This window comes from Bombina bombina, chromosome 5 (assembly GCF_027579735.1).
Source record: "Bombina bombina isolate aBomBom1 chromosome 5, aBomBom1.pri, whole genome shotgun sequence".
Taxonomy (NCBI): Eukaryota; Metazoa; Chordata; class Amphibia; order Anura; family Bombinatoridae; genus Bombina; species Bombina bombina.
The window spans coordinates 1,084,520,212-1,084,547,057 of record NC_069503.1 but is presented as its reverse complement, the minus strand read 5'-3'; the positions used below and the strand labels follow the sequence as shown (position 1 = coordinate 1,084,547,057).

At 40.1% G+C, this 26,846-nt stretch overlaps 1 protein-coding gene across 4 annotated transcripts in view; it reads right to left on the bottom strand.

Moving 5' to 3' along the window:
* PHF20L1 (PHD finger protein 20 like 1) overlaps positions 1 to 26,846 on the bottom strand; it is a 584,626-nt gene that overhangs the window by 465,920 nt on the left and 91,860 nt on the right. For 2 of the 4 annotated variants that reach the window (XM_053715368.1, XM_053715370.1), the window contains one exon: positions 19,243 to 19,330. In XM_053715368.1, the coding sequence (XP_053571343.1) occupies positions 19,243 to 19,330 (88 nt within the window). The remainder of the gene's footprint in view (positions 1 to 19,242; positions 19,331 to 26,846) is intronic. The other 2 variants (XM_053715369.1, XM_053715371.1) reach the window with 1 other exon arrangement.

Below are 26,846 nucleotides of genomic sequence, written 5' to 3'. Positions count from 1 at the left end.
TAGTCACAGGCTTTACGGGCCTGAATGAAGGTTTCAATCACTGAATCAAAGAAACCTTTGTCTAAGGACTAAACAGTTCAATTCCCATGCCATCAAGCTCAGAGACCGTATGGGAAAAAAAGACCTTGAGACAGAAGGTCTGACCTCGGAACAAGAGGCCAAGGAAGTCAGCTGGACTTCTGAAATAGATCGGCATCCCAAATCCTGCGAGGCCAAGCTGGAGCAATCAGGACGACTGGTTAATTCTCCCCCGAAGGTTGACATAAGCTACTGCTGTGACACTGTATGTGTGATAATGGAGATATGATTCTCTTTTCAACAGAGGCCAAGCTTGAAGAGCCCCTGACATTTTCAAAGAGTACTGTACTAAAACATTCATTGGTATCCTCGCCTCCCAAGGATCACAAACTCCATGTGCTCTCAGAGACCCCAAAACAGCTCCCCAACCTGAGAGAGACTTGCATCTGTAGTGATTAAAGTCCAGGAAGGACAAGCAAAATAAGCACCCTGAATAACAAACTGATGATCCAGCTACCAACTTAGAGACTGACTTGTACTGGGATCCAAAAATATCTATTGTGATAGCGGAGTATAATCTCTGCACCACTGACAAAGCATAGAAAGCTAAAGAGGTCTCATGTGAAAACAAGCAAACAGAATTGCATCTGAAGCTGCATCATAAGACCTAGAACGTCCATATAAAGAGCAACTGAGGGAAAAGAGAGACTGAAGGTTCAGACAAGCTGACATCAATCTTAAACTTCTCTGCTCTGTTAGAGGAAGACTCATGGAGGCTGAATCTATTTGAAACCTAAAAAAAAAAAAAATTACATTTCAGGAATCAAAGAACTTTTTGGAAAAATGATTCTCCAACCATGTTGTTGAAGATATCGTCCAGGTACGGAAACACTGCAATACCCTGAGTTCTGATCACAGACAAAAGGGCACCCAGAACCTTTGTGAATATTCTTGGAGCTGTAGCCAGACCAAATTGTAGAGCAACAAACTAAAAATGCTTGTCCAGAAAGGCAAACATCAGAAACTGGAAATGTTCTCTGTAAATTAGAACATGAAAGTAAGCATCCTTTAAATCTATTGTAGACATAAACTGACCTTGCTGAACTAAAGGCAGAATAGTCTGAATAGTTTCCATTTTGAAAGATGGAATCCTTACAAATTTGTTCAGAGCTTTCAGATCCAGAACTGGTCTGAAAGTACCTTCCTTCTTTGGAACAACAAAGATTTGAATAAAATCCCATCCCATCAAACTTAAAATACATTCCAACATAATGGATGAATTGTATGATATGACCATGAACTGGTTCTCTTACACACAACTAAGTCACTTCCTAATGACACATAAGTACAAAGACAACCTTATGAGACAACCTACCATATTTGAAACTCTGTGCATACGGAACTCATCTACGGCACATGCAATATCTCTAACATATAAACTCCTCCTCACAGGAGACCCACAAACACTTCCTTCATATACAAAAGCATGGGAGAAGGAATTACATGCTGAGATCTCATACAAGGAATGGCAGCTAGCCTTTCAAATAACCAAAACAACCTCGATATCTCTAAGGGTGCAGGAGTCAAGTTACAAATTTCTGGCGAGGTGGTACCTACCTCCTAGTAGATTGCAACGCATATACAAACACGCCTCGGGTAGGTGTTGGAGAGACTGTGGGGGTGAGGGCACGCTAACACACATCTGATGGGATTGCCCCAAACTAGACAACTACTGGGTGGGAATACTTAACCACATAGAACATATTGTAGGTAAACCAGTGCAAAATAACCCAGCAACACTGTTATACTTGTCATTGCCCAAACTAGACTGCAAAGCAAACAAAGCCCTATTGCTGGTCATGTTGAAAAGCGCAAAGTTATTAATACCAAAACATTGGAAATCCAGAGTAGCCCCTACTGTAGCAGAGTGACGAGGACAGGTGAACACACTTTTAAACTTAGAAAGATACCATCATGTTAAACATGAAACAGCTGACATACACGAGCTTATGTTGGAGAGATGGGCCATGAATAAGTAGCACCCAGAGAGCGACACACAAGTTATTAATGCAGACACAGAATCTCAGCTGATGACTGGTACCATAGATAAGGATAAGAGGATGAACTTATGCTTATATGTTACTTCATAGATGTTCTAAGATATAAATATGTAATTTATGTCATTCAAGTCCTTCATTTTGTTTTTGTATCTTCCTTCTTGTTTTTCACTCCTGCGGCTGCATTGTCAATGATTGCCACACTTCTTGAGCTGGTAGGATTGCATAATAGATTCAAAATGACACCAGGCTGAGATGTTTTGTTCTGGACATTCTAAAAACTATAGTAAACAACCTGGTGGTGAGACCAAGTTCCGGCAATATACTGTACCTTACCTCGCAAAGTATTATGTCTTACAATGCCTTGAATGTTTTGTATCTTTAATAATCTTTCAATAAAAATATTATTAAAAAAAAATCCCATCCCCTGTTCCTGCAAAGGAACTGGAACAATCACTCCCAAGGCTTCCAGATCTGAGACAGACTGGACAAAGGCTTGAGCTTTTAAAAGATTCCTTGGAACATTGGGCAGAAAAACCCTTCCCTCTGAGAGGCCTTGTTCTTAATCCTATTCTAGATCCTTGGGTTCTGAATATAGTCTCTCAGGGATATTGAACAGACTGAAACAAAGCCTTCTGAAAGAGGCTTAATCTGTCCCCTACTAGAACTTCTGGATCAGGAGCTGCACCTTCATGCAGATTTGATGGTAGGGATAGATTTCTTAGCTTGCTTTGACTTGTTCCAGTTAGAACTAGGCCTCTAGACTGAGCCAGAGGTGCCTTGCTTCTGAGCAGAGGAGTCATTCTTTGGTTTCTTATTCTGACAAAAGGAATGAAACCGATTGGAAGCTTTAAATTTCCCTCTAGACTTCTTCTCTTGAGGAAGAAAAGCCCCTCTACTTCCAGTAACAGTAGATATAGAAGAGTCTAAATCAGAACTAAACAGTTTCTTTCCAAGACAAGAAAGAGATAATTAGGTTAAGTCTCAAATTAGAGGGAGAAAAGGTATACTTAGATATCCAAATCCCAAGGAAGTCCAGGCAAAACTTCACGATAGCTGGAAATTCCAGTTGGACAATACCAATGGCTACACTCAAACATTGTGCTAAATCTTGTGTGTATCAATCAAATACAATCAGGGAAAGACAGAGGAGTGCAGGGTACTCACATATACTGAGGGCACTCAGTTGTGCCAAATGGTGCAGGCTGGACCTTTAACAGCAGCCCAGCTCGCTGAACTCTGGCAATGCAGGATCCAATTCTCCTTATGTTAGAGATACATAGAAAAGAAGGCAAAAAAAAAAAAAAAGACACCACATGTGTGTATCAATAAAACAAAATTTATGCTTACCTGATAAATTCATTTCTCCTGTAGTGTGGTCAGTCCACGGGTCATCATTACTTCTGGGATATTATCTCCTCCCCTACAGGAAGTGCAAGAGGATTCGCCCAGCAGAGCTGCTATATAGCTCCTCCCCCCTACGTCACCTCCAGTCATTCGACCAAAGGACCAACGAGAAAGGAGAAGCCGAAGGGTGTAGTGGTGACTGGAGTATAATCCAAAAATTTTTTTAGCCTGCCATAAAAAACAGGGCGGGCCGTGGACTGACCACACTACAGGAGAAATGAATTTATCAGGTAAGCATAAATTTTGTTTTCTCCTGTTAAGTGTGGTCAGTCCACGGGTCATCATTACTTCTGGGATACCAATACCAAAGCAAAAGTACACGGATGACGGGAGGGACAGGCAGGCTCTTTATACGGAGGGAACCACTGCCTGAAGAACCTTTCTCCCAAAAACAGCCTCCGAAGAAGCAAAAGTGTCAAATTTGTAAAATTTGGAAAAAGTATGAAGAGAAGACCAAGTTGCAGCCTTGCAAATCTGTTCAACAGAAGCCTCATTCTTAAAGGCCCAAGTGGAAGCCACAGCTCTAGTAGAATGAGCTGTAATTCTTTCAGGAGGCTGCTGTCCAGCAGTCTCATAGGCTAATCGTATTATGCTACGAAGCCAAAAAGAGAGAGAGGTAGCCGAAGCTTTTTGACCTCTCCTCTGACCAGAATAAACGACAAACAGGGAAGACGTTTGACGAAAATCCTTAGTTGCCTGTAGATAAAATTTCAGGGCACGGACTACATCTAGATTGTGTAGCAGACGTTCCTTCTTCGAGGAAGGATTAGGACACAAAGATGGAACAACAATCTCTTGATTGATATTCCTGTTAGTGACCACCTTAGGTAGGAACCCAGGTTTAGTACGCAGAACTACCTTGTCTGAATGAAAAATCAGATAAGGAGAATCACAATGTAAAGCAGATAACTCAGAAACTCTTCGAGCCGAGGAAATAGCCATTAAAAACAGAACTTTCCAAGATAACAACTTGATATCAATGGAATGAAGGGGTTCAAACGGAACACCCTGTAAAACATTAAGAACTAAGTTCAAACTCCATGGCGGAGCAACAGTTTTAAACACAGGCTTGATCCTAGCTAAAGCCTGACAAAAAGCTTGAACATCCGGAACTTCTGACAGACGTTTGTGTAAGAGAATGGACAGAGCTGAAATCTGTCCCTTTAAAGAACTAGCAGATAACCCCTTTTCTAAACCTTCTTGTAGAAAAGACAATATCCTTGGAATCCTAACCTTACTCCATGAGTAACTCTTGGATTCGCACCAATATAAGTATTTACGCCATATTTTATGGTAAATCCTTCTGGTAACAGGCTTCCTAGCCTGTATTAAGGTATCAATAACTGGCTCAGAAAAACCACGTTTTGATAAAATCAAGCGTTCAATTTCCAAGCAGTCAGCTTCAGAGAAGTTAGATTTTGATGTTTGAATGGACCCTGGATCAGAAGGTCCTGTTTCAGAGGTAGAGACCAAGGCGGACAGGATGACATGTCCACTAGATCTGCATACCAAGTCCTGCGTGGCCATGCAGGTGCTATTAGAATCACTGATGCTCTCTCCTGTTTGATTCTGGCAATCAATCGAGGAAGCATCGGGAAGGGTGGAAACACATAAGCCATCCCGAAGGTCCATGTCCGACTAAAACCTGATGAACCCCCGAGTTGTTAACTGGGGCCAAGCCAGAAGGGCATTGAGAACTGCTCTCAATTCCAGAATGTTTATTGGAAGGAGACTCTCCTCCTGATTCCATAGTCCCTGAGCCTTCAGAGAATTCCAGACAGCACCCCAACCTAGAAGGCTGGCGTCTGTTGTTACAATTGTCCAGTCTGGCCTGCTGAATGGCATTCCCCTGGACAGGTGTGGCCGATAAAGCCACCATAGAAGAGAATTTCTGGTCTCTTGATTCAGATTCAGAGTGGGGGACAAATCTGAGTAATCCCCATTCCACTGACTTAGCATGCACAATTGCAGCGGTCTGAGATGTAGGCGTGCAAAAGGTACTATGTCCATTGCCGCTACCATTAAGCCGATCACCTCCATGCATTGAGCTACTGACGGGTGTTGAATGGAATGAAGGACCCGGCATGCATTTTGAAGCTTTGTTAACCTGTCTTCTGTCAGGTAAATCTTCATTTCTACAGAATCTATCAGAGTCCCCAAGAAGGGAACTCTTGTGAGTGGAAAGAGAGAACTCTTCTTTTCGTTCACCTTCCATCCATGCGACCTTAGAAATGCCAGTACTAACTCTGTATGAGACTTGGCAGTTTGAAAGCTTGAAGCTTGTATCAGAATGTCGTCTAGGTACGGAGCTACCGAAATTCCTCGCGGTCTTAGTACCGCCAGAAGAGTACCCAGAACCTTTGTGAAGATTCTTGGAGCTGTAGCCAGTCCGAATGGAAGAGCTACAAACTGGTAATGCCTGTCTAGAAAGGCAAACCTTAGATACCGGTAATGATTTCTGTGAATCGGTATGTGAAGGTAAGCATCCTTTAAATCCACTGTGGTCATGTACTGACCCTCTTGGATCATGGGCAAAATTGTCCGAATCGTTTCCATCTTGAACGATGGAACTCTTAGGAATTTGTTTAGGATCTTTAAATCCAAGATTGGCCTGAAAGTTCCCTCTTTTTTGGGAACTACAAACAGATTTGAGTAAAACCCTTGTCCTTGTTCCGACCGCGGAACTGGATGGATCACTCCCATTAATAAAAGATCTTGTACGCAGCGTAGGAACGCTTCTTTCTTTATTTGGTTTGTTGACAACCTTGACAGATGAAATCTCCCTCTTGGGGGAGAGGTTTTGAAGTCCAGAAGGTATCCCTGAGATATGATCTCTAACGCCCAGGGATCCTGAACATCTCTTGCCCAAGCCTGGGCGAAGAGAGAAAGTCTGCCCCCTACTAGATCCGGTCCCGGATCGGGGGCCCTCGATTCATGCTGTCTTAGGGGCAGCAGCAGGCTTCCTGGCCTGCTTGCCCTTGTTCCAGGACTGGTTAGGTTTCCAGCCTTGTCTGTAGCGAGCAACAGCTCCTTCCTGTTTTGGTGCAGAGGAAGTTGATGCAGTTCCTGCTTTAAAATTACGAAAGGAATGAAAATTAGACTGTCTAGCCCTAGGTTTGGCTTTGTCCTGAGGCAGGGCATGGCCTTTACCTCCTGTAATGTCAGCGATAATCTCTTTCAACCCGGGCCCAAATAAGGTCTGCCCTTTGAAAGGTATATTAAGCAATTTAGATTTAGAAGTAACATCAGCTGACCAGGATTTTAGCCACAGTGCTCTGCGTGCCTGAATGGCAAATCCGGAATTCTTAGCCGTAAGTTTAGTTAAATGTACTACGGCATCTGAAATAAATGAGTTAGCTAACTTAAGGGCTTTAAGTTTGTCTGTAATCTCATCTAGTGTAGATGATTGAAGTGTCTCTTCCAGAGACTCAAACCAAAATGCTGCTGCAGCCGTGACAGGCGCAATACATGCAAGAGGTTGCAATATAAAACCTTGTTGAACAAACATTTTCTTAAGGTAACCCTCTAATTTTTTATCCATTGGATCTGAAAAGGCACAGCTATCCTCCACCGGGATAGTGGTACGCTTAGCTAAAGTAGAAACTGCTCCCTCCACCTTAGGGACCGTTTGCCATAAGTCCCGTGTGGTGGCGTCTATTGGAAACATTTTTCTAAATATCGGAGGAGGTGAGAATGGCACACCGGGCCTATCCCACTCCTTAGTAACAATTTCAGTAAGTCTCTTAGGTATAGGAAAAACATCAGTACTCGCCGGTACCGCAAAATATTTATCCAACCTACACATTTTCTCTGGTATTGCAACTGTGTTACAATCATTCAGAGCCGCTAACACCTCCCCTAGTAATACACGGAGGTTTAGCTTAAATTTAAAATTTGAAATATCTGAATCCAATCTGTTTGGATCAGAACCGTCACCCACAGAATGAAGTTCTCCGTCCTCATGTTCTGCCGCCTGTGACGCAGTGTCTGACATGGCCCTAATATTATCAGCGCACTCTGTTCTCACCCCAGAGTGATCACGCTTGCCTCTAAGTTCTGGTAATTTAGCCAAAACTTCAGTCATAACAGTAGCCATATCCTGTAATGTGATTTGAAATGGCCGCCCAGATGTACTCGGCGCTACAATATCACGCACCTCCCGAGTGGGAGATGCAGGTACTGACACGTGAGGCGAGTTAGTCGGCATAACTCTCCCCTCGTTGTCTGGTGAAATATGTTCAATTTGTACAGATTGACTTTTATTTAAAGTAGCATCAATACAGTTAGTACATAAATTTCTATTGGGCTCCACTTTGGCATTAGCACATATAGCACATGTATCTTCCTCTGAATCAGACATGTTTAACACACTAGCAATTAACTAGCAACTTGGAAATGCTTTTTCAAGTAATTTACAATAATATGAAAACGAACTGTGCCTATAAGAAGCACAGAAAAAATTATGACAGTTGAAAATAATTAAGTTATAGCATCAATCTTTGTCAGAAATATACAATTTTAGCAAAGGATTGTTCCCATTAGCAAAGGATAACTAACCCAGGCAGCAGAAAAAATACACAAATAAACGTTTTTTATCACAGTCAACTACAATCTTCACAGCTCTGCTGTGATGATTACCTCCCTCAAAAAAAGGCTTTGGAGATCCCCGAGTTCTGTAGAGATGAACCGGATCATGCAGGAAGAAAATGAACCTCTGACTGAGTTTTTTGATGCGTAGTAAAAGCGCCAAAAATGGCCCCTCCCCCTCACACATAACAGTGAGAGAGATCAGAGAACTGCTTTAATTTAAACAAAACTATTGCCAAGTGGAAAAAATAGTGCCCAAAACATTTTTTCACCCAGTACCTCAGAGAAATAAACGTTTTTACATGCCAGCAAAAAAACGTTTAACCTCAATAAATTAATTGTTATTTAAAACCTATTGCAAGTCCCTGCAAATTAGGTTAAGTCTATGCATACAGTATAAATCCAGTGAAGTACCATTCCCCAGAATACTGAAGTGTAAAATATACATACATGACAGCCTGATACCAGCTACATCTACTGCATTTAAGGCTGAGTTTACATTATAACGGTATGGCAGGATTTTCTCATCAATTCCATGTCAGAAAATAACAAACTGCTACATACCTCTTTGCAGATTAATCTGCCCGCTGTCCCCTGATCTGAAGTTTACCTCTCCTCAGATGGCCGAGAAACAGCAATATGATCTTAACTACTCCGGCTAAAATCATAGAAAAAACTCCGGTAGATTCTTCTTCAAATTCTACCAGAGAATGAATAACACACTCCGGTGCTATTATAAAATAACAAACTTTTGATTGAAGGTAATAAACTAATTAAAACACCACAGTCCTCTCACACATCCTATCTATTCGTTGGGTGCAAGAGAATGACTGGAGGTGACGTAGGGGGAGGAGCTATATAGCAGCTCTGCTGGGTGAATCCTCTTGCACTTCCTGTAGGAGAGGAGATAATATCCCAGAAGTAATGATGACCCGTGGACTGACCACACTTAACAGGAGAAAGTAAAATAAACGGATAGAGTACAAATAAGTGCAGGGTACTCACAATGGTGAAGGCACTCAGGTGTGCCAAATGGTGCAGGCTGGACCTTTAACAGGAGCCCTGCTCGCTGTACTCAGCGAAAACAGTAATTGTATCCTTTGTGATGGGTCCACAAGTGAAAAGAACAGGTAGCGTAGGCTCAGGGATATACAAAATATAGCCCAAGTGGTGGGGAAAAATCCAAAATATTTATTTAAAAAAATATATTAAAAACATCAAACTATAAAACAATAAAAACACTTGAGATATCAGCTGTGTATAAAATCCTCTGGCGTAAGAAAATATGCAACACTTTTCTCGGCTTTAGAGATGTTTCATCAAACATGTCTAACTAGCTCAAACTTCATCCTTAAATAGGGCTACGCTACCTGTAAGGTGTTAAAACCCCACCCCCATCACATGATATAACAAACTAATCCAAACCCTTTGTCTAAGAGGTTTAATTGATTCACCTGAAACCCATTAGTAACTATAAAAACATAGTATGTGTATCAAAAAGAAACCTATGTATTATTATCAGATTGTAGCAGTTCAATAAATAAAGAACTGTGAACAGATGAAAAGACTAAAGTTTACAATCAACACTGATATAATCTTAAAGGCGATGAGAGAGCAATAATAAATAAGAAAAGGCCGGAGCTGCTAAAAAATATAAGTTTTATTTCAAACAATCTTTAAAAACTTCTTGGCTCACATTAATTATTCAATAAAATCAAGCATGGACATGCCAGGCACGTCTAACGCATTCCGTCCTGACAGCCTTAATCATAGGCTCAGTGCCATTGTAACAGGTGCAGAATTTAAACACACACCTTCTTCTCTATTGGTTAAGCAATGTCCATGCTGTATAGCAATGCTAGGAGTTTAAAGAAGACAACACACTTTTTCTCAAAATGAAACAAAACTAAATAAAATAAACGGATTGCTAGTCTAATCATAGTGTGATGCCCTTACTGTAATGGTTAATCCCCAGGAAATCTTGCTGTATTAAGGTACTCACCCCCTCCTGTATAACTGACAGGCAAGAGAAGTTACAAAATGCTACAAAGCTCCTCATCTTCTCACTGTTGCATTTAGATGGCTGGAAGCCCTGCATTCTATATTAAAAAAAAAAAAAAAAAAAAAAAAAAAAAAAACTCATTGCATAATACCGGCAACACTGCGCGGTAAGAAAATCTGCCAATCTTAATATAAACTAAGCGTTCCCATAAAAGCGCTCATGTTTTCCAATATCATCAGAAGAAAAAAAAAATAAACATATAGCCTAGACATAGTAATGTATAGAGGGGAATAGTGCCTGTCCCAGGGCTCTCATATAACGCATAAATAAAAAAAAACAACTTTAATGAAAATTGCCCAATATATAGCTTGCAAGTGTCTGATAAAAAATTTAAACAAACTTCCTCTTAGACACTCGTCCACTAATAGCAGATAGCCAACCCACTACTGAAACATATAAACAAAGGTAATGTAATAGGAATATAACGTCAATCTGTAAAGGCAGGCAGAAGATGATTCCCTGCAACCAAAGTTACAGAGAGCCCATGAAAAGATTTCTCTTGAGGCGAAAACATGGTACTCCCTTTACTTCCCTCTGACAAGCACAGTACTCTGAGGGGAACTGGGCTTCAATATGCTCTGAAGCACTTTTCAAAGAAGAAGATAAGCACATCACACTTCAACCACCTTCTAAAGAGGCAAAGTTATAAAATAAGGTATGTGTAAGGTGGGTGGGAAATTTATAGGCTTTTGAGGTTTGGGAAACTTTGCCTCCTCCTGGTAGGAATGTATATCCCATACATAAAAGCTTGTGGACTCTCCTATATTAAAGAAAAGGTCACCAGACTCCGGGGGGGGGGGGGGGAGATAGCAAGCAGTGCACTATATTATCAACACTGAGCAGTGTCTGTAACCAGTGCTTACAGTGTATAAAATTAAAAAAAAAGCCCAAAACTAACTTTCACAATGTCCCTGCTGAGAGGATGCAGCCTAGCAAGAACCGCTGACTGAAATAGTAATCTTTGCCGGTGTTGGAGAATTTAAAGAGACATACGCTCAAAAATAAAAAGTTTTCAAGCAGTAAAAAAAATGAGCCCCTGAAGTAGTAGGAAAACAACTGAGAGTCCACAAGCCCTTATACTGAAGTTTATAAGCACATTATGTCCCATCACCCTGTAAAACAATAAATGTTTCTGAAGGTGAAACCCGAGTCCCCTGGCTATCCTGTACAAAGCAGTGAATCTACAAATAGTCTGTGGACTATACGAGTGCAATTCACTTACCTGATATGTCCACTGATCTTACCTGCATAGGAGCCCATCCACTGCTGTGAAGGTAATAGCAGAGGATATATCAGAGAAGTACACAGTGAGCCTAGCAGGATGAGGCTAAGGGACAAGTCCCAGCGACAACTTAAGAGGGGTTAAGGCTGAAGTCCCATAAGAACTGTCACGGCCTTTGAAGAGATCACCTTTTAAAACAATCCTGGACAGAGGCGAAAGAAATCCCACAGCCAAAAACAATAGCACGAGGACCCAGAGGCAGGAGTGGAGAAGGAGAAGTCAATTAGCCGGATCAGAACCAGAACAGGAAGATATAGATACAGTTGCATGCAAAAGTTTAGGCACCCCTGACAATTTCCATGATTTTAATTTATAAATAATTGGGTGTTTCGATCAGCAATTTCATTTTCATCTATCAAATAGCTGAAGGACAAAGTAATAATTCAGTAGTTAAATGAGGTTTATTGGATTAACAGAAAATGTGCAATATGCATCAAAACGATATTAGACAGGTGCATAAATGACAGGGTGCCATCAATCAGACAGACGAGAAGTGCAAAAATAATCACACCTTTATTAATAGCAAAAAATAATAAAAAGTCCACAAGTCAAATAACAAGCCAGGAGTCAAAACCAGAGCTGGTAGTAAGACAAGCCGAGTCAGGAGCCAAAGAGAGTAGTCAGACGAGCCAAAATCAGAAACAAGGAGAACAGCAGAGTCAAGAACAAGCCAGGGAAAAGGAACGAGGAGGGACGTCAGACAGCCAGCTAATACACAGGAACTGGAACTCTCACAAACCGGTCTGAGACAATGCAAGGGCAAAGCATACTGAACAGAGGCCCTTTAAATAATAAGTGATGACATCACAATTCTGAGACTGCAACCTGTCTCACATGGATAATGTACACAAGTCTAGCCATAAAAGGGCATGCAGGAAAAGAGCAGCATCACACACTGTGCACCAAGAGTCAGCAAGAGAGGTGAGTTAAATGGCTGACAGCAGCACATGGCAAACAAAGCAGGGAAAAAAAACCTGACAGTACCCTCCCCTCAACAACCCCTCCCCCGCAGGAGGACAAAAGGCTTATTGGGGAAACGGGCATGGAAGGCACAGAGGAGGGCGGGAGCATGAACATCAGAAGAAGGAACCCATGAACGCTCCTCCGTACCGTAACCCCTCCAATGAACCAAATACTGTACGCAGCCCCTGGACATACGAGAGTCAATCATGCTGCTGACCTCATATTCTTCATGGTTATCAACAAAGATAGGACGAGGATGAGGCAACACAGTGGTAAACCTATTACAAACCAATGGTTTCAAGAGGGAGACTTGAAAAACATTGGAGATGCGCATTGCAGGAGGAAGGTCAAGAGTGTAGGCTACAGGATTGAGCCGTCTGAGTATTCGTAAAGGACCAACATAACGGGGAGCCAGTTTATTGGAAGACACAAAGGTTCAAGTTGCAGGAGAATAGCCAAACCATGTCACCAACCTGGTAGGAAGACGCGGGCAGACGTCTACGACCAGTCTGGAACTTTTCACGCTGTATTGAACGATGAAGGCAATCCTGAATCTGCACCCACGTGGAACGGAGTTGCCGGACATGCTCCTCCAAAGCCGGAATACCCTGAGACATGAATGAATCGGCAACAAGGATGGTTGAAACCCATAATTCACCATGAACGGGGATAACTTGGAGGAAGCATTAATAGCACTATTACGAGCAAACGCTGCCCAAGGTAACAGTTCAGACCAATTATTGTGGTGATCTGAGACATAGCCACGGAGGAACTGTTCCAGAGCTTGATTAGACCGTTCCGCAGCCCCATTGGATTGAGGGTGATACGCCGAGGAGAAAGAAAGCTGGATCCCCATTTGAGCACAAAAAGAACGCCAAAATCTGGAGACAAACTGGCTACCCCAGTCCGACACTATCTCCTTGGGTAACCCATGTAAACGAAAGACCTCCCGGGCAAAAATTGAAGCAAGCTCCTGAGCGGTAGGCAGCTACTTCAAGGGAATGCAATGTGACATTTTAGAAAAACGGTCAACCACCATAAGGATAACAGTATTGCCATTGGAAACAGGGAGCTCGACAATGAAGTCCATGGAAAGATGCGTCCAAGGACGCTCACCATAAGCAATAGGTTGAAGAAGACCCACAGGAAGACATCAAGGAGTCTTATTCTGTGCACAAACTGAGCAGGAGACAACATATACAGCAACATAAGAACAAAGACCTGGCCACCAGAATTGTCGAGTGACAGACCAAATCATTTGGTTCTTGCCTGGGTGACTTGCGGCTTTAGGATAGTGGTAAGTGTGCAAAAGTTTAGTTTGAAGATTCTCAGGAATAAAACACTTACCACTAGGTTTCTCAGGAGGTGCATTGGTTTGTGCAGCCAGGATCTCCTCCCCCAAGGGAGAAGTCAAATTAGTAAGTATGGTAGCCAAAATATGGTCAGGAGGTATAACTGGAGTAGGTACAGACTCCTCCTTGGACAGAGGCGAAAATTGTCGAGAGAGGGCATCAGCCCTAACATTCTTACTACCAAGCAGGTAGGAGACCACAAAATTAATCAGAGACAAAAATAGCGCCCATCTAGCCTGTCAGGGCGACAAACGTTTTGCTTCAGATAGATAAGTTAAATTCTTGTGATCAGTAAGAATGAGCACTGGTACACTAGTACCCTCGAGAAGATGCCTCCATTAATTGGGTGCCAAAATTATGGCCAGTAATTCCCTGTCACCGATTTCATAATTGCACTCCGCTGGAGACAATTTCTTAGAGAAGAAACTGCACGTATGCAAGGAACCGTCAGGCGTAGGACGTTGAGACAAGAGGGCACCTACTCCAGTCTTAGACGCATCGACCTCAAGAACGAAAGGCAGGGCTGGGTTAGGATGAGTCAGTGGAGCGACAGCAAAGGCAGTCTTAAGACTATCAAAGGCCTTAATGGCAGTAGGTGACCAATGGAGTAGATCATTCTCTTTACGGGTCATGTCTGTGATAGGTTTGACCAAGGAAGAAAAGTTTTTAATAAACTTTCTATAGTAATTGGCGAACCCCAAAAAACGTTGAATAGACCAAAGACCAACTGGGTGAGGCCACTGCAGAACTGCAGACAACTTTTCAGGATCCATGGAGAACCCTGCAACGGAGATTACATAACCTAGGAAGGTTACTTGAGTCTGATGGAACATTTCTCGAGTTTACAAAACAGGCCGTTCTCACGTAGTTTTTGAAGAACCCATGTAACATCAGAACGATAAGCCTCAAGTGTGGGTGAGTGTATGAGGATGTCGTCTAAATATACCACAACACACTGTTGCAACATATCTTGTAGGACATCATTAATAAATTCCTGGAAAACAGCAGGAGTATTACATAGGCCAAAGGGCATTACAAGATACTCATAATGTCCGCTCCTGGTAAAAAATGCTGTTCTCCATTCGTGGACCTCCTTGATCCTAACAAGATTGTACGCTCCTCTCAAATCAAGTTTAGAAAAGACCGTAGCTCGCTTGAGGCGGTCAAAGAGTTCCGTACTGAGTGGAATAGGGTAAGCATTCTTAATGGTGAGATGATTAAGATCCCTATAATCGATGCATGGTCTTAACTTGCCACTCTTTTTCTTCACAAAGAAGAAGCCAGCCCCTGCAGGAGAGCAGGATTTGCGGATGATCCCCGCGACAGAGTATCGGCAACATAGTCCTCCATATCACAATTCTCCGCAAAAGACAGAGGGTAAACCCGGCCCGAGGAGGAATGGCTCCGGCTTGCAGGTCTATGACACAATCGTAAGACCGGTGAGGAGGCAACGTTCCGGCACGCACCTTGTCAAAAACGTCTAGGAACTCTCGGTACTCCTCTGGCAATTGAGATACCGAAGAAGTGCACAAGACTTTAACTGGTTTCCGAGGACAAGTGGAAATACATTGCGGAGACCACGACAAACTTTCGGACCTGTGCCAGTCGAGACTGGGATTGTGCTTTTGGAGCCAGGGATAACCCAAAACAACAGGAAAATGCGGAGAATTAATCACCTGGAACTGGAGGATTTCAAAATGGAGAGCGCCAACAGCCATGGATAACGGAGCAGTCTCGTGAGTAACAACTGCGGGCTCAAGGGGCCTGCCATCAATGGCCTCAATAGCAAGCGGAACGGACCGAGGCAATACAGGAATGGAATGCTTTGATACAAAAGCACCGGAGTCAACAAGAGCCTGGGTGACTATGTAAAAATAATCACACCTTTATTAATAGCAAAAAATAATAAAATGTCCACAAGTCAAATAACAAGCCAGGAGACAAAACCAGAGCTGGTAGTCAGACGAGCCAAAATCAGGAACACGGAGAACAGCAGAGTCAGGAACAAGCCAGGGATCAGGAACCAGGAGGGACATCAGACAGCCAGGTAATACACCAGAACTGGAACTCTCACAAACAGGTCTGAGACAACGCAAGGGCAAAGCATACTGAACAGAGGCCCTTTAAATAATAAGTAATGACATCACAATTCTGAGACTGCAACCTGTCTCGCATGGATGATGTACACCAGTCTGGCCATAAAAGGGCATGCATGAAATGAGCAGCATCACACACTATGCACCAGAGTCAGCAAGAGAGGCGAGTTAAATGGCTGCCATCAGCACATGGCAAACAAAGCAGGGAAAAAACCCTGACAAATTTGTGCACCCCAACAGAAATATTGCATCAATATTTAGTAGAGCCTTCTTTAGCAGAAATAACAGCCTCTACACGCTTCCTATAGCCGGTAATGAGTGTCTGGATTCTGGATGAAGGTATTTTGGACCAATACCGCTTCAAATCACCCTACAGATTTTCAATGATAGCCGCTTCAAATCACCCTACAGATTTTCAATGATATTCAGGTCTGGGGACTGGGATGGCCATTGTATTTGTTCCTCTGCATAAATGCCAGAGTAGATTTTGAGCAGTGTTTTGGGTAACTTCAACTTTATGACTGATTCCTCAACATTATTCTCAAGTATCTGCTGATATAGAGTGGAATCCATGTGACCCTCAACTTTAACAAGATGCCCAGTACCCGCACTGGCTAAACAGCCCCACAGCATGATGGAACATCCACCAAATTTTACTGTGGGTAGCAAGTGTTTGTCTTGGAATGCTGTGTTCTTTTGCCACCATGCATAACGCCCCTTGTTTTGACCAAATAACTCAATCTTTGTTTCATCAGTCCACAGCACCTTCTTCCAAAATGAAGCTGGCTTGTCCAACTGTGCGTTTGCATACCTCAAGCAACTGTTGTGAAAAGTGCGTTAAATTGTTAAACAATGTACAGTGACACCATCTGCAGCAAGATAATGTTGTAGGTCTTTGGAGGTGGTCTGTGGGCTGTTTTTGACCATTCTCACCATCCTTTGCTTCTCCGATATTTTTTTACTTGGCCTGCCACTTCTGGCCTTAACAAGAACTGTGCCTGTGATCTTCCATTTCCTCACTATGTTCCTCACAGTGGACACCTAAACCATAATGATGAACAATTTTTGTTTTCAGGTCATTTGAGAGTTGTTTTGAGGCCCCCATGTTGCCACTCTCTAGAGGAGAGTCAAAGATAACAACAATTTGCAATTAGCCACCTTAAATACCTTTTCTCATGATTGGTTGCACCTGTCTAGGAAATTCAAGGCTTAATGGGCTAATCAAACCAATTGTGTGTTCTAATTAATCAGTGCTAGGTAGTTACAGATATTTAAATCAACAAAATGACAAGGGTGCCCAAATTTATGCAACCGACTAATTTCGTTTGGAAGCATATTGCACATTTTCTGTTAATCCAATAAACCTAATTTCACTGAAATATTACTGTGTCCTTTAGTTATTTGATAGATCAAAATGAAATTGCTGATCCAAACACCTAATTATTTATAAATGAAAATCATGGAAATTGTCAGGGGTGCCTAAACTTTTGCATACAACTGTATTATCACTAAACAAGGATCGTCAGAAAACATGCTGGCAAAAAGAACCAAATCATCAGGCAAGCAAAAGGTCAGTGGTAGTCCAGTGGTCAAAGCAGGCAGCAAACAAAAGACTAGTCCAGAGATGTAAGGGTCAGCAAAAGGAATTCCATCAACAAAAGTATAGCACACCCAGAAAACAAGATTCAATGCACAGGTAAAGACAGGAAACAGCCTTTTAAATGCTGCTGATTAGGTAACTACCTGCAGCTGGCAGGCAGGTAGAGCTAGAGTGCCAGACAGTGCAGGCTGTAGGATTCAGCAATTCACACACAGAACCTAGGCCCTCCAGTCGCTCAAGAGGAAAGGCAAATGGCCAGAGAATGGAGGTTCCAGGTTCAACTCCAGACATGCCAAGGAGTAAAAGGCACACCAGAGGGCTCTCTGACTAGAACATACTGTCTAGAGACAGTAAACTAGAGGGGTAATGGCTCACACATAGGTATCAGAACCCCTATCAACGTAGAAACAGGAACATCTCTAATCTTCAACTTCCTCCTGGGCACAAAGAACAAAACTGAGTAGGGGAGGTGGGAGGGCTTAAAAACTGTTGTTGTTTGGGGTTCTTTGCCTCAATCAATCCCACATGTTAGGCTCATGCACTCTCACCATCATATGAAAGAAAAATCACTAGTTACTAGTCCTTTCACTCTGAAGTATAGTAAAAAAATCCTTATGCCCTACTAGTCTGAGAGAGAGAGAGTGTGAGAGTGTGTGTGCTCTTGCTAACACAGCAAGAAATTTAAACATTAAAATTGAGTAAGGCTTGTACTCACTAGATTTGAAAAACGAAAAAAAAAAATTTGTGTGATGTTTCAAGGAACAATAGTCTTCCTCAGACAAAAATAAAACTAAACTATCAAGAGCCTGTGGTAAACAGGGAATATATATATATATATATATATATATATATACATATACACACACAAACAGCACAAATCAATACTACTATAACACAAAAATGTATGGTTATTATAAACATAAACAACATATATAAACATTTGTTATATGTACAGCATTTTATATGGTGGGTCAACTAGCTTCTAAACAATACCCTGGTTTCTCAACAGCCGGGCCGTGGCCCAGTACCGGGCCGTGATAGCCCTGCTGGTGGGCCCTGACCTGTCATGCCCCCACTGCACATTCTTACTCCACTGCACACAAGGGGCAGACTGAGACCAATCAAGGCCACAGGAAAACTGTCTCACACTGACCCAAATGTATTCAAATTTATGCAAATGAACATGGTAGCCTCCCTGCCCTAACCCAAACAAGCCCATCAACCTCCAGAGCCAGGAACCCCAACATTAAGGGCCAAAGAAAGGGCCCCCAACCTCCAGGGTCAGACCTCACACTCCATGATCCTCACAGCGACAGACCCTCGGCAGGACCCCCACACTCCAGGGCCCCCACTAAACCCACACTGAACTGATAGGGCAAATCCCTGCTGCTTACTATATATATATATATATATATATATAAAATCTACCGGGCCCTGGACATGTCCAGCTAAACTTTACCGGGCCTTGAGGTGAGAACCACTGGTCTACATAACATGTACATTATTTATTCTCTTTACTGTGTTTAAAATAAAGTAAAGTTGTTTCTTAAATAAGCTTACAGATTAATCTTTTGCATACAATGTAGCAGAAAAATCTTACTTTGCTGCTCTACTATGTGATTTTATGGTGGATGTAAAACTATGATGCTCTAATTTTTATTACAAGCTAGAACGCCTTAGTAACAACGGATCAGTATAGTAGCACAACACTATATTTATTAACTCTCACAACCAATAATGTTTATTTATAAATCTAAAATAATTTTTTAAAAAAAGTATTACAATAAAATGTAATAGACCGTACAGAAGAGCACATACCCTCCTTATTTATGGTTTCTATCTTAGCAGGGTAATATCGACAATCAGTCCAACGAGCCAGCACTTCATCTCCTTCCCTGAAGTCCTGCTAAAAAAAATATAAAATAATAATAATAAAATGTACATTCTAAATATAAAATGGTGGAAACAATGATTCAGCAGGTATACTAAATAATTAAAACAACATTGAAATATTTAATTGATTATTTATTTGGAATTCAATTACAAAAACATAATTTATGTAAGAACTTACCTGATAAATGTATTTATTTCATAGTGGCAAGAGTCCATGAGCTAGTGACGTATGGGATATATATTCCTACCAGGAGTGGGCAAAGTTTCCCAAACCTCAAAATGCCTATAAAAACACCTCCCACCTCATATATACCTTAGTTTAACGTGTAGCCAAAAAGTGAGGTGTTTAAAAAAAAAAAAAAAAAAAAAAAAAAAGGAGTAAAAAGCATATAAAAAGAGGAACTGGAAAAAATAAAGTGCTTTATACAAAAAAATCAAAACCACAAAAAAATAGGGTGGGTCTCATGAACTCTTGCCACTATGAAAGAAATAAATTTATCAGTAAAATTCTTACATAAATTATGTTTTCTTTCATGTAAGTGGCAACAGTCCATGAGCTAGTGGCGTATGGAATATAATACCCAAGATGTGGAAATCCACGAGTCACTAGAGAGGGAGGGATAAAATAACAGCTAAATCCGTAGAAATTAAATCCCCCCAAAAAATTAAGTTTTCTTAAAAATGTAGAAAAAAAAACTCAAATCAAAGGCATTAGAATCAAACTGAGACAACTGCCTGAAGAACCTTTCTATCAAAGGCTGCTTCCGAAGAAGCAAACACATGAAAATGGTAAAATTTAGTAAAAGTATGCAAAGAAGACTAAAGTTGCTGCTTTGCAAATTTGATCAACTGAAGCTTCATTCTTAAAAGCCCAGGAAGTGCCAACTGATCTAGTAGAATGAGCTGTAATTCTCTGAGGTGTAGACTGCCCCACCTCCAAATAAGCTTTGTGAATCAAAAGTTTCAACCAAGATGCCAAAGAAATGGCAGAGGCTTTCTGAAATCTTTAGTAGCCTTAACATAATATTTCAAAGTTCTTACCACATCCAAAGAATGTAAAGATCTTTCAAGAGTATTCTTAGGATTAGGACACAAAGAAGGAACACAATTTCCGTATTGATGTTGTTACAATTCAAATTAAGTCCGCAAAACAGCTTTATCTTGATGGAGAAATCAGAGAAGGATACTCACAAGAGAGAGAGCAGACAATTTGGAAACTATTCTAGCAGAAGAGATAGCCAAAAGAAATAATACTTTCCAAGAAAGCAATTTAATATCTAGAGAATGCATAGGCTCAAAAGGAAAAACCTGTAAAATCTTTAAAACCAAATAGAGACTCCAAGGAGGAGAAATAGATTTAATAACAGGTTTGATACGAATCAAAGTCTGAACAAAACAGTGAAGCTCAGGAAGTTTAGCAATCTTTCTATGAAAGAGCAGAAATTTGGAAGTGGCCAAGGCTGGCAACTGGACATGCGGACAAGATCCGCATACAAAAACCTGTGAGGCCATGAGATTGTTCTATTATGATCTTGGAGATCACCCTTGGAAGAAGAACCAGAGGCGGAAAAATACAAGCAGGTTGGTAAAACCAAGAAACAGCTAAGGCATCCACCATCTCCGCCTGAGTATCCCTGGACCGGTATCTGGGAAGCTTCTGGTTTAGACAGGAGGCCATCAGATTTATTTCTAGAAGATCCCACATCTGTACAAAATGAAAAAAACACATATGGATGGAGAGACCACTACCCTGGATGTAACGTCTGACGGCTGAAATAATCAGCTTCCCAATTGTCTACACCTGGGATATGAATCGCAATAACTTGACAATAGTTGGATTCTGCCCAAGAAAGCATCCGAGATACTTCCTTCATCGCTGAAGGACTGAGAGTTCCTTTTTGATGATTGACATATGCCACTGTTGTGACATATTCTGTTTGAAAACAAATGTAAAGTTCTCTCTTCAATAGAGGCCACATCTAAAGAGCTCTGAAAATAGCACAGAGTTCTAAAATATTGATTGGCAACCTCGCCTCTTGAGAATACCAAACCCCTTGTGCAGTCAGAGACCCCCAGACAGCTCCCCAACCAGTGAGACTTGCATCTATTGTGATCACAGTCCAAGTGGGACGAACAAATGAGGCCCCTTGGACAATAAGGTGATGGTCTAACCACCAAGTCAGAGAGAGTTAAGTGTTGGGATTTAAGTATATCAGTTGTGATATCTGAGTATAATCCCTGCACCATTGGTGCAACATGTAAAGCTGTAGAGGCCTTTTATGAAAACGAGCAAAGGGGATAGCGTCTGATGCTGCAGTCAGGAGACCTAAAACTTCCATGCATATAGCCACTGAAGGGAATGATAGAGAATGAAGGTTTAGACAAGCTAAAACTAACTTCATCCATCTCTTGTCTGTCAGAGAAAGAGTCATGGACACTGAATCTATCTGGAAACCTAAAAAGGTGACCCTTGTCTGAGGAATCAAGAAACTCTTTTGTAAATTGATCCTCCAACCATGTTTTTGAAGAAACCACACTAGTTGTTTGGTGTGAGGTTCTGCTAAATGAAAATATTGAGTAAGTACCAAGATATCGTCCAAATAAGGAAACACCACAATACCCTGCTCTCTGATTACAGATAGAAAGGCACTGAGAACCTTCAAAAAGATTCTTGGAGCTGTCGCTAGGCCAAACGGAAGAGCAACAAATTGGTAATGCTTGTCTAGAAAAGAGAATCTCTGAATACGATAGTGGTCTGGATGAAATGGAATGTGAAGATAAGCATCCTGTAAGTCTATTGTGGACATGAAATTACCTTGCTGAACAAAAGGCAGAATAGTACTTTATAGTCACCATTTTGAAAGATGGGACTCTTACAAAACAATTTAAAAATGTCAAATCCAGAATTGGTCTGAACGAATCTTCTTTCTTTGGGACAATGAATAGATTTGAATAAAAAAACCAAACCCTGTTTCTGCAGAGGAACTGGAACAATTACCCCTGAAAGCTCTAGGTCTGAAACACACTTTTGGAAAGCCTGAGCCTTCACAGGGTTTGTTGGAACATGAGAAAGAATGAATCTTCCCAGGGGAGGTCTTATTCTGAAACCTATTCGATACCCCTGAGAAACAATATTCTGAATCCAATGATTTTGAACAGATACTTTCCAAATGTCTTGAAATAATTTCAATCTGCCCCCCACCAGTAGAACTGGTTTCAGGGCCATACCTTCATGCAGTCTTAGGGGACTGGATTTGTTTTTTTATAAGGCTCCAATTAGAGCCAGAGGCCTTAGGGGAAGGAGAAGTCTTTTGTACTCTATTCTGACGAAATGAATGAAAACGAATGGGTGCTTTAAATTTACCCTTGGATTTCTTATCTTGAGTCAGAAAAACACCCTTTCCCCCAGTGATAGTGGAAATGATAGAATCCAATTGAGAACCAAATAAATCACTACCCTGAAATGATAAGGATAGTAATCTAGATTTAGACACCATACCAGCATTCCAAGGTTTTAAGCCATAAAGCTCTTCTAGTAAAAATAGCTAAAGACAGATTTAATATCAATCTTAATGACATCAAATATAGCATCACAAATGAAATGATTAGCATGTTTAAGTAAAAGAACAATGCTAGACAACTAATGATCTATTAACTGTTGAGCCAAACTGTCTAACCATAAAGTTGAATCAGCAGCAACATCAGCCATAGAAATAGCAGCTCTAAGAATATAGTCAGTTTGTAAATATGCTTTTCTAAGATAAGATTCAATCTTCCTATCTAAAGAATCCTTAAAAGTAGTACTACTATCTTCCATAGGAATAGTAGTACGTTTGGCAAGAGTAAATATAGCCCAATCAACCTTAGGGACTTTTTCCCAAAATTCTATATTAGCCACAGGTAAAGGATATAGCTTTTTAAACATAGAAGAAGGGTTAAAAGAAGCACCAAGTTTAGACCATTCTTTAGTAAACATATGAGAAATAGCATCTGGAATAGGGAAAACTTCAGGAGTAACCGCAGACGTTTTAAAAACAGAATTCAAACGTTTGCTATTTTTGTTATCAAGAGGACTAGATTCCTCAATACTCAAAGTAAAAAATACTTCCTTTAATAAACAACGAATATATTCAATCTTAAAAAGAAAGGTTGACTTATCAATTTCAGTCTCTGAATTAGGATCCTCTGAACCAGAGAAATCCTCATTAGCAGAAGATACTTCAGTATGCTGTTGATCAATACAAGCTTCATCAGATTTATGAGAAGTTAGGAGAGACCTTTTACATGTATTTGAAGGCGGAATAGCAGTCATAGCCTTCTCTATGGCTGCAGCAATATAATCTTTATAGCTACAGTAATATTATATACATTAGACTGTGAAGGTTTAATAGTAGATGTATTTGTACTTATAGAAACATTATCAGCATGTAATACTTTTTCATAACAAGTGCCACATATTTGAGCTGAAGAAGTAAGATCAGCTAATTTACAACATACACACTTAGCTTTGGTAGAATTGTGTTCAGGCAGCTTAGTTCCTACAGTAACATCTGAGGCAGGATCAGTCTGAGAAATCTTGCAAAATGTAACAAAAAAGAAAAAATAACTTTTAAAACAAAATATCCGCTTTCCTCAAAATAGCAGTTTTAGGAATGGGAAAAAAATGCTTATGATAAAATTCTTTTAAACAAAAGTAAAATCAAAAGCAAACAAACTAGCCCTCTAAGAATCAAAATGAGAGCAGAGACCAAAAGAGGGAGAGACTGAATATACAAATGTAGGTGCCAAAAAAGGCGCAAAAGCAGAGAAAAAACTTTTGGCGCCAAAGCTAAATAAGTGAAATGATGCGACTTCACGCCAAAAAAGCTTGCGTCAAGAAAGTCGCAATAAATGACAGCAAACGCGACTTCGCGTCAAAAAAATTGTATGCCCCATACGTCACTAGCTCATGGACTCTTGCCACTTACATGAAAGAAACATATTGTGAAGCAGGTAAGCATTTTCAAATCAGATTCCAGAATTACAAATTGAGAAATCAAAGAAATATATATATATACACATATATATATATATATATATATATATATATATATATATATATATATATATATATATATATATACATACATATACACATACATACATACATACACACACACACACACCCCAAAACCAGTGACTATCTCTTGCAAGAGCTAAGCACTGTACATTGCATTGTTAATGCTTTGTATAATTCACCTAAAATAGCAGAATGGTTCGTGAATTGTATGCAGAATTAACTAAGCATTGTGCCAGGCTATCTCAACTCTACTTGCAGGTTCTTTATAATGCACAGCTAATGAAAGATCTCTAATCACCTACAATTCACCTCTTTTTGAATAGAGCCCAGCCCACATATACACATCATGTGTGTTAACATTTATGTGTATAATTTATATGCGGGCGACACTCTATTCAAAAAGAGGTGAATTGTAGATGATTAGAAATATTTCATGTATATACACACATACAGTATGTATACAAGCACACCTATTTGGGGATATAACAATTCTTCTTAAAAAAATATATCACTCAGCTTTCCTCATTACAATTTATTTCTAAGCATCTACTTTATTATAATTTAAATCAATTACAATTGGAATTCCAACCTATTTAGGAAACATAACAGTGGTTTTGGAACCACTATCACACCCCACATAATATAGACAACTGCTTTCTGATAAAGAAGTACGCTCTGAGCACATTCATTTATTTTCCCCATAAATATAATGGGTTCAGATGGATTTTTTGATACAAATTGCCATAACACTAGATAGAATGAATTGACAGTTTTGATTTAATCTAGAAGTAATAATAGTATACCGTTTTCAGGCATTTAAACAAATGTTCAGCCTTTGTTCTCATGAGTTATGATACACACATCTCCTCATACATAAAAGCAGGGTGGATAAAAATCAATTTTATAAAATAAATTTAAAAAAAATTAGATTGAATTTTTAAAAATCAGATTATTATATTTAAATAGGATTATGTTTTTACATAAAATACTGTTTCAATTAAAAATCTATCTAAATATAGTTTCTATTTAAAGGACCAGTAAATATAGTAGATTTGCATAATCAACAAATGCATGATAAAAAAACCAATGCAATAGCTTGAAATGAGTAGTAGATTATTTTCTAACAAATTTGAAAGTTATGTCTATTTCCACTCCCCCCTGTACCATGTGACACCCATCAGCCAATTACAAATGCATATACGTATAGTCTGTGAATTCTTGCACATGCTCAGAAGGAGCTGGTGACTCAAAAAGTGTAAATATAAAAAGACTGTGCATATTTAGATAATGGAAGTAAATTGTAAAGTTGTTTAAAACTGCTGCTCTATCTAAATCATAAAAGTTTAATGTTGACCTGAGTGTCCCTTTAATGTACATTTAAATCCAAACTTTATTTATCCTGAAATAAGGACTCATGTAGCATGATTCTCTATATTTATGGCTGTAATGATTCGTTTTTTGGTAAATTAATTCCATTAATCCATATTCACAATATCATGCTCTCCCAGAGGTTTCTGTAAGATTACTTTTACGTCTAGCATTCTTGTTTTTGTAGTTCTCAAAACTGTGAATTTGTGCCTGCAGAAAGAACATGCCTCTTCTTCACAACAAAAAAGCTAACATACAGAGTTAGGAAATAGAACGTAAAGGGACATAAACCCAAAATATTTCTTTCATGTTTCAGATTTCACATTTTTTACTTCTTTTATCAAATTTGCTTTATTCTCTTGGTATCATTTGTTGAAGGAGAGTAATTCTCTACTGGGAGCTAGGTAAACACACTGGGTGAGCCAATGACAATCGGCCAGCTCACAGTAGAGCATAGCTTCTGAGCTTACCTATGAATGCTTTTCAACAATGGACACCAAAAGAACAAAGCAAATTAGATAAGAGGAGTAATGGTGGATTTGTTTAACATTGCATGTTCTATCTGAATTATTTAAGTGATTTTAAACTTTAATGAATTAAAGCCCAGGATCAAAAAATCTTAAAAACAGGGGTACTTTAATTAAGTTGACAAAGATGCTTATTTTTACAGGCTTCCTCCAATCGTTGTGCGCCCCCTTTGGCGTCCAGCTCGTGGGGCACGAAACAATTGGAGAAAGCCGGAATCATCATCAATGTGCTAAATACAGCAGGAGATGACAGCCGAGGATCAGCGTTATTTTTACCATAACGCAATGGTAAGTATTTTTAAAAAAATAAGCATTGGAAACTTTAATGAATTTAAAGAAAACTGTTTTTAAGATTTTTTGATCCTGGGCTTTAATTCATTAAAGCTTACAATCACTTTAAAGTTTAAATTTTGACTCGACTGTCGCTGTAATGCCATTGGTCCCCTGCAAATCTATGTACATAGAAACAATTCTGTGAGAGTTCAAGAAACTCAATGAATAGAAAATAGTTTGGAGTGGAATAGATCTGCACAAGGACCCAAGTGTGAGGAGGGAGGGCCAAGTATAACAAATAA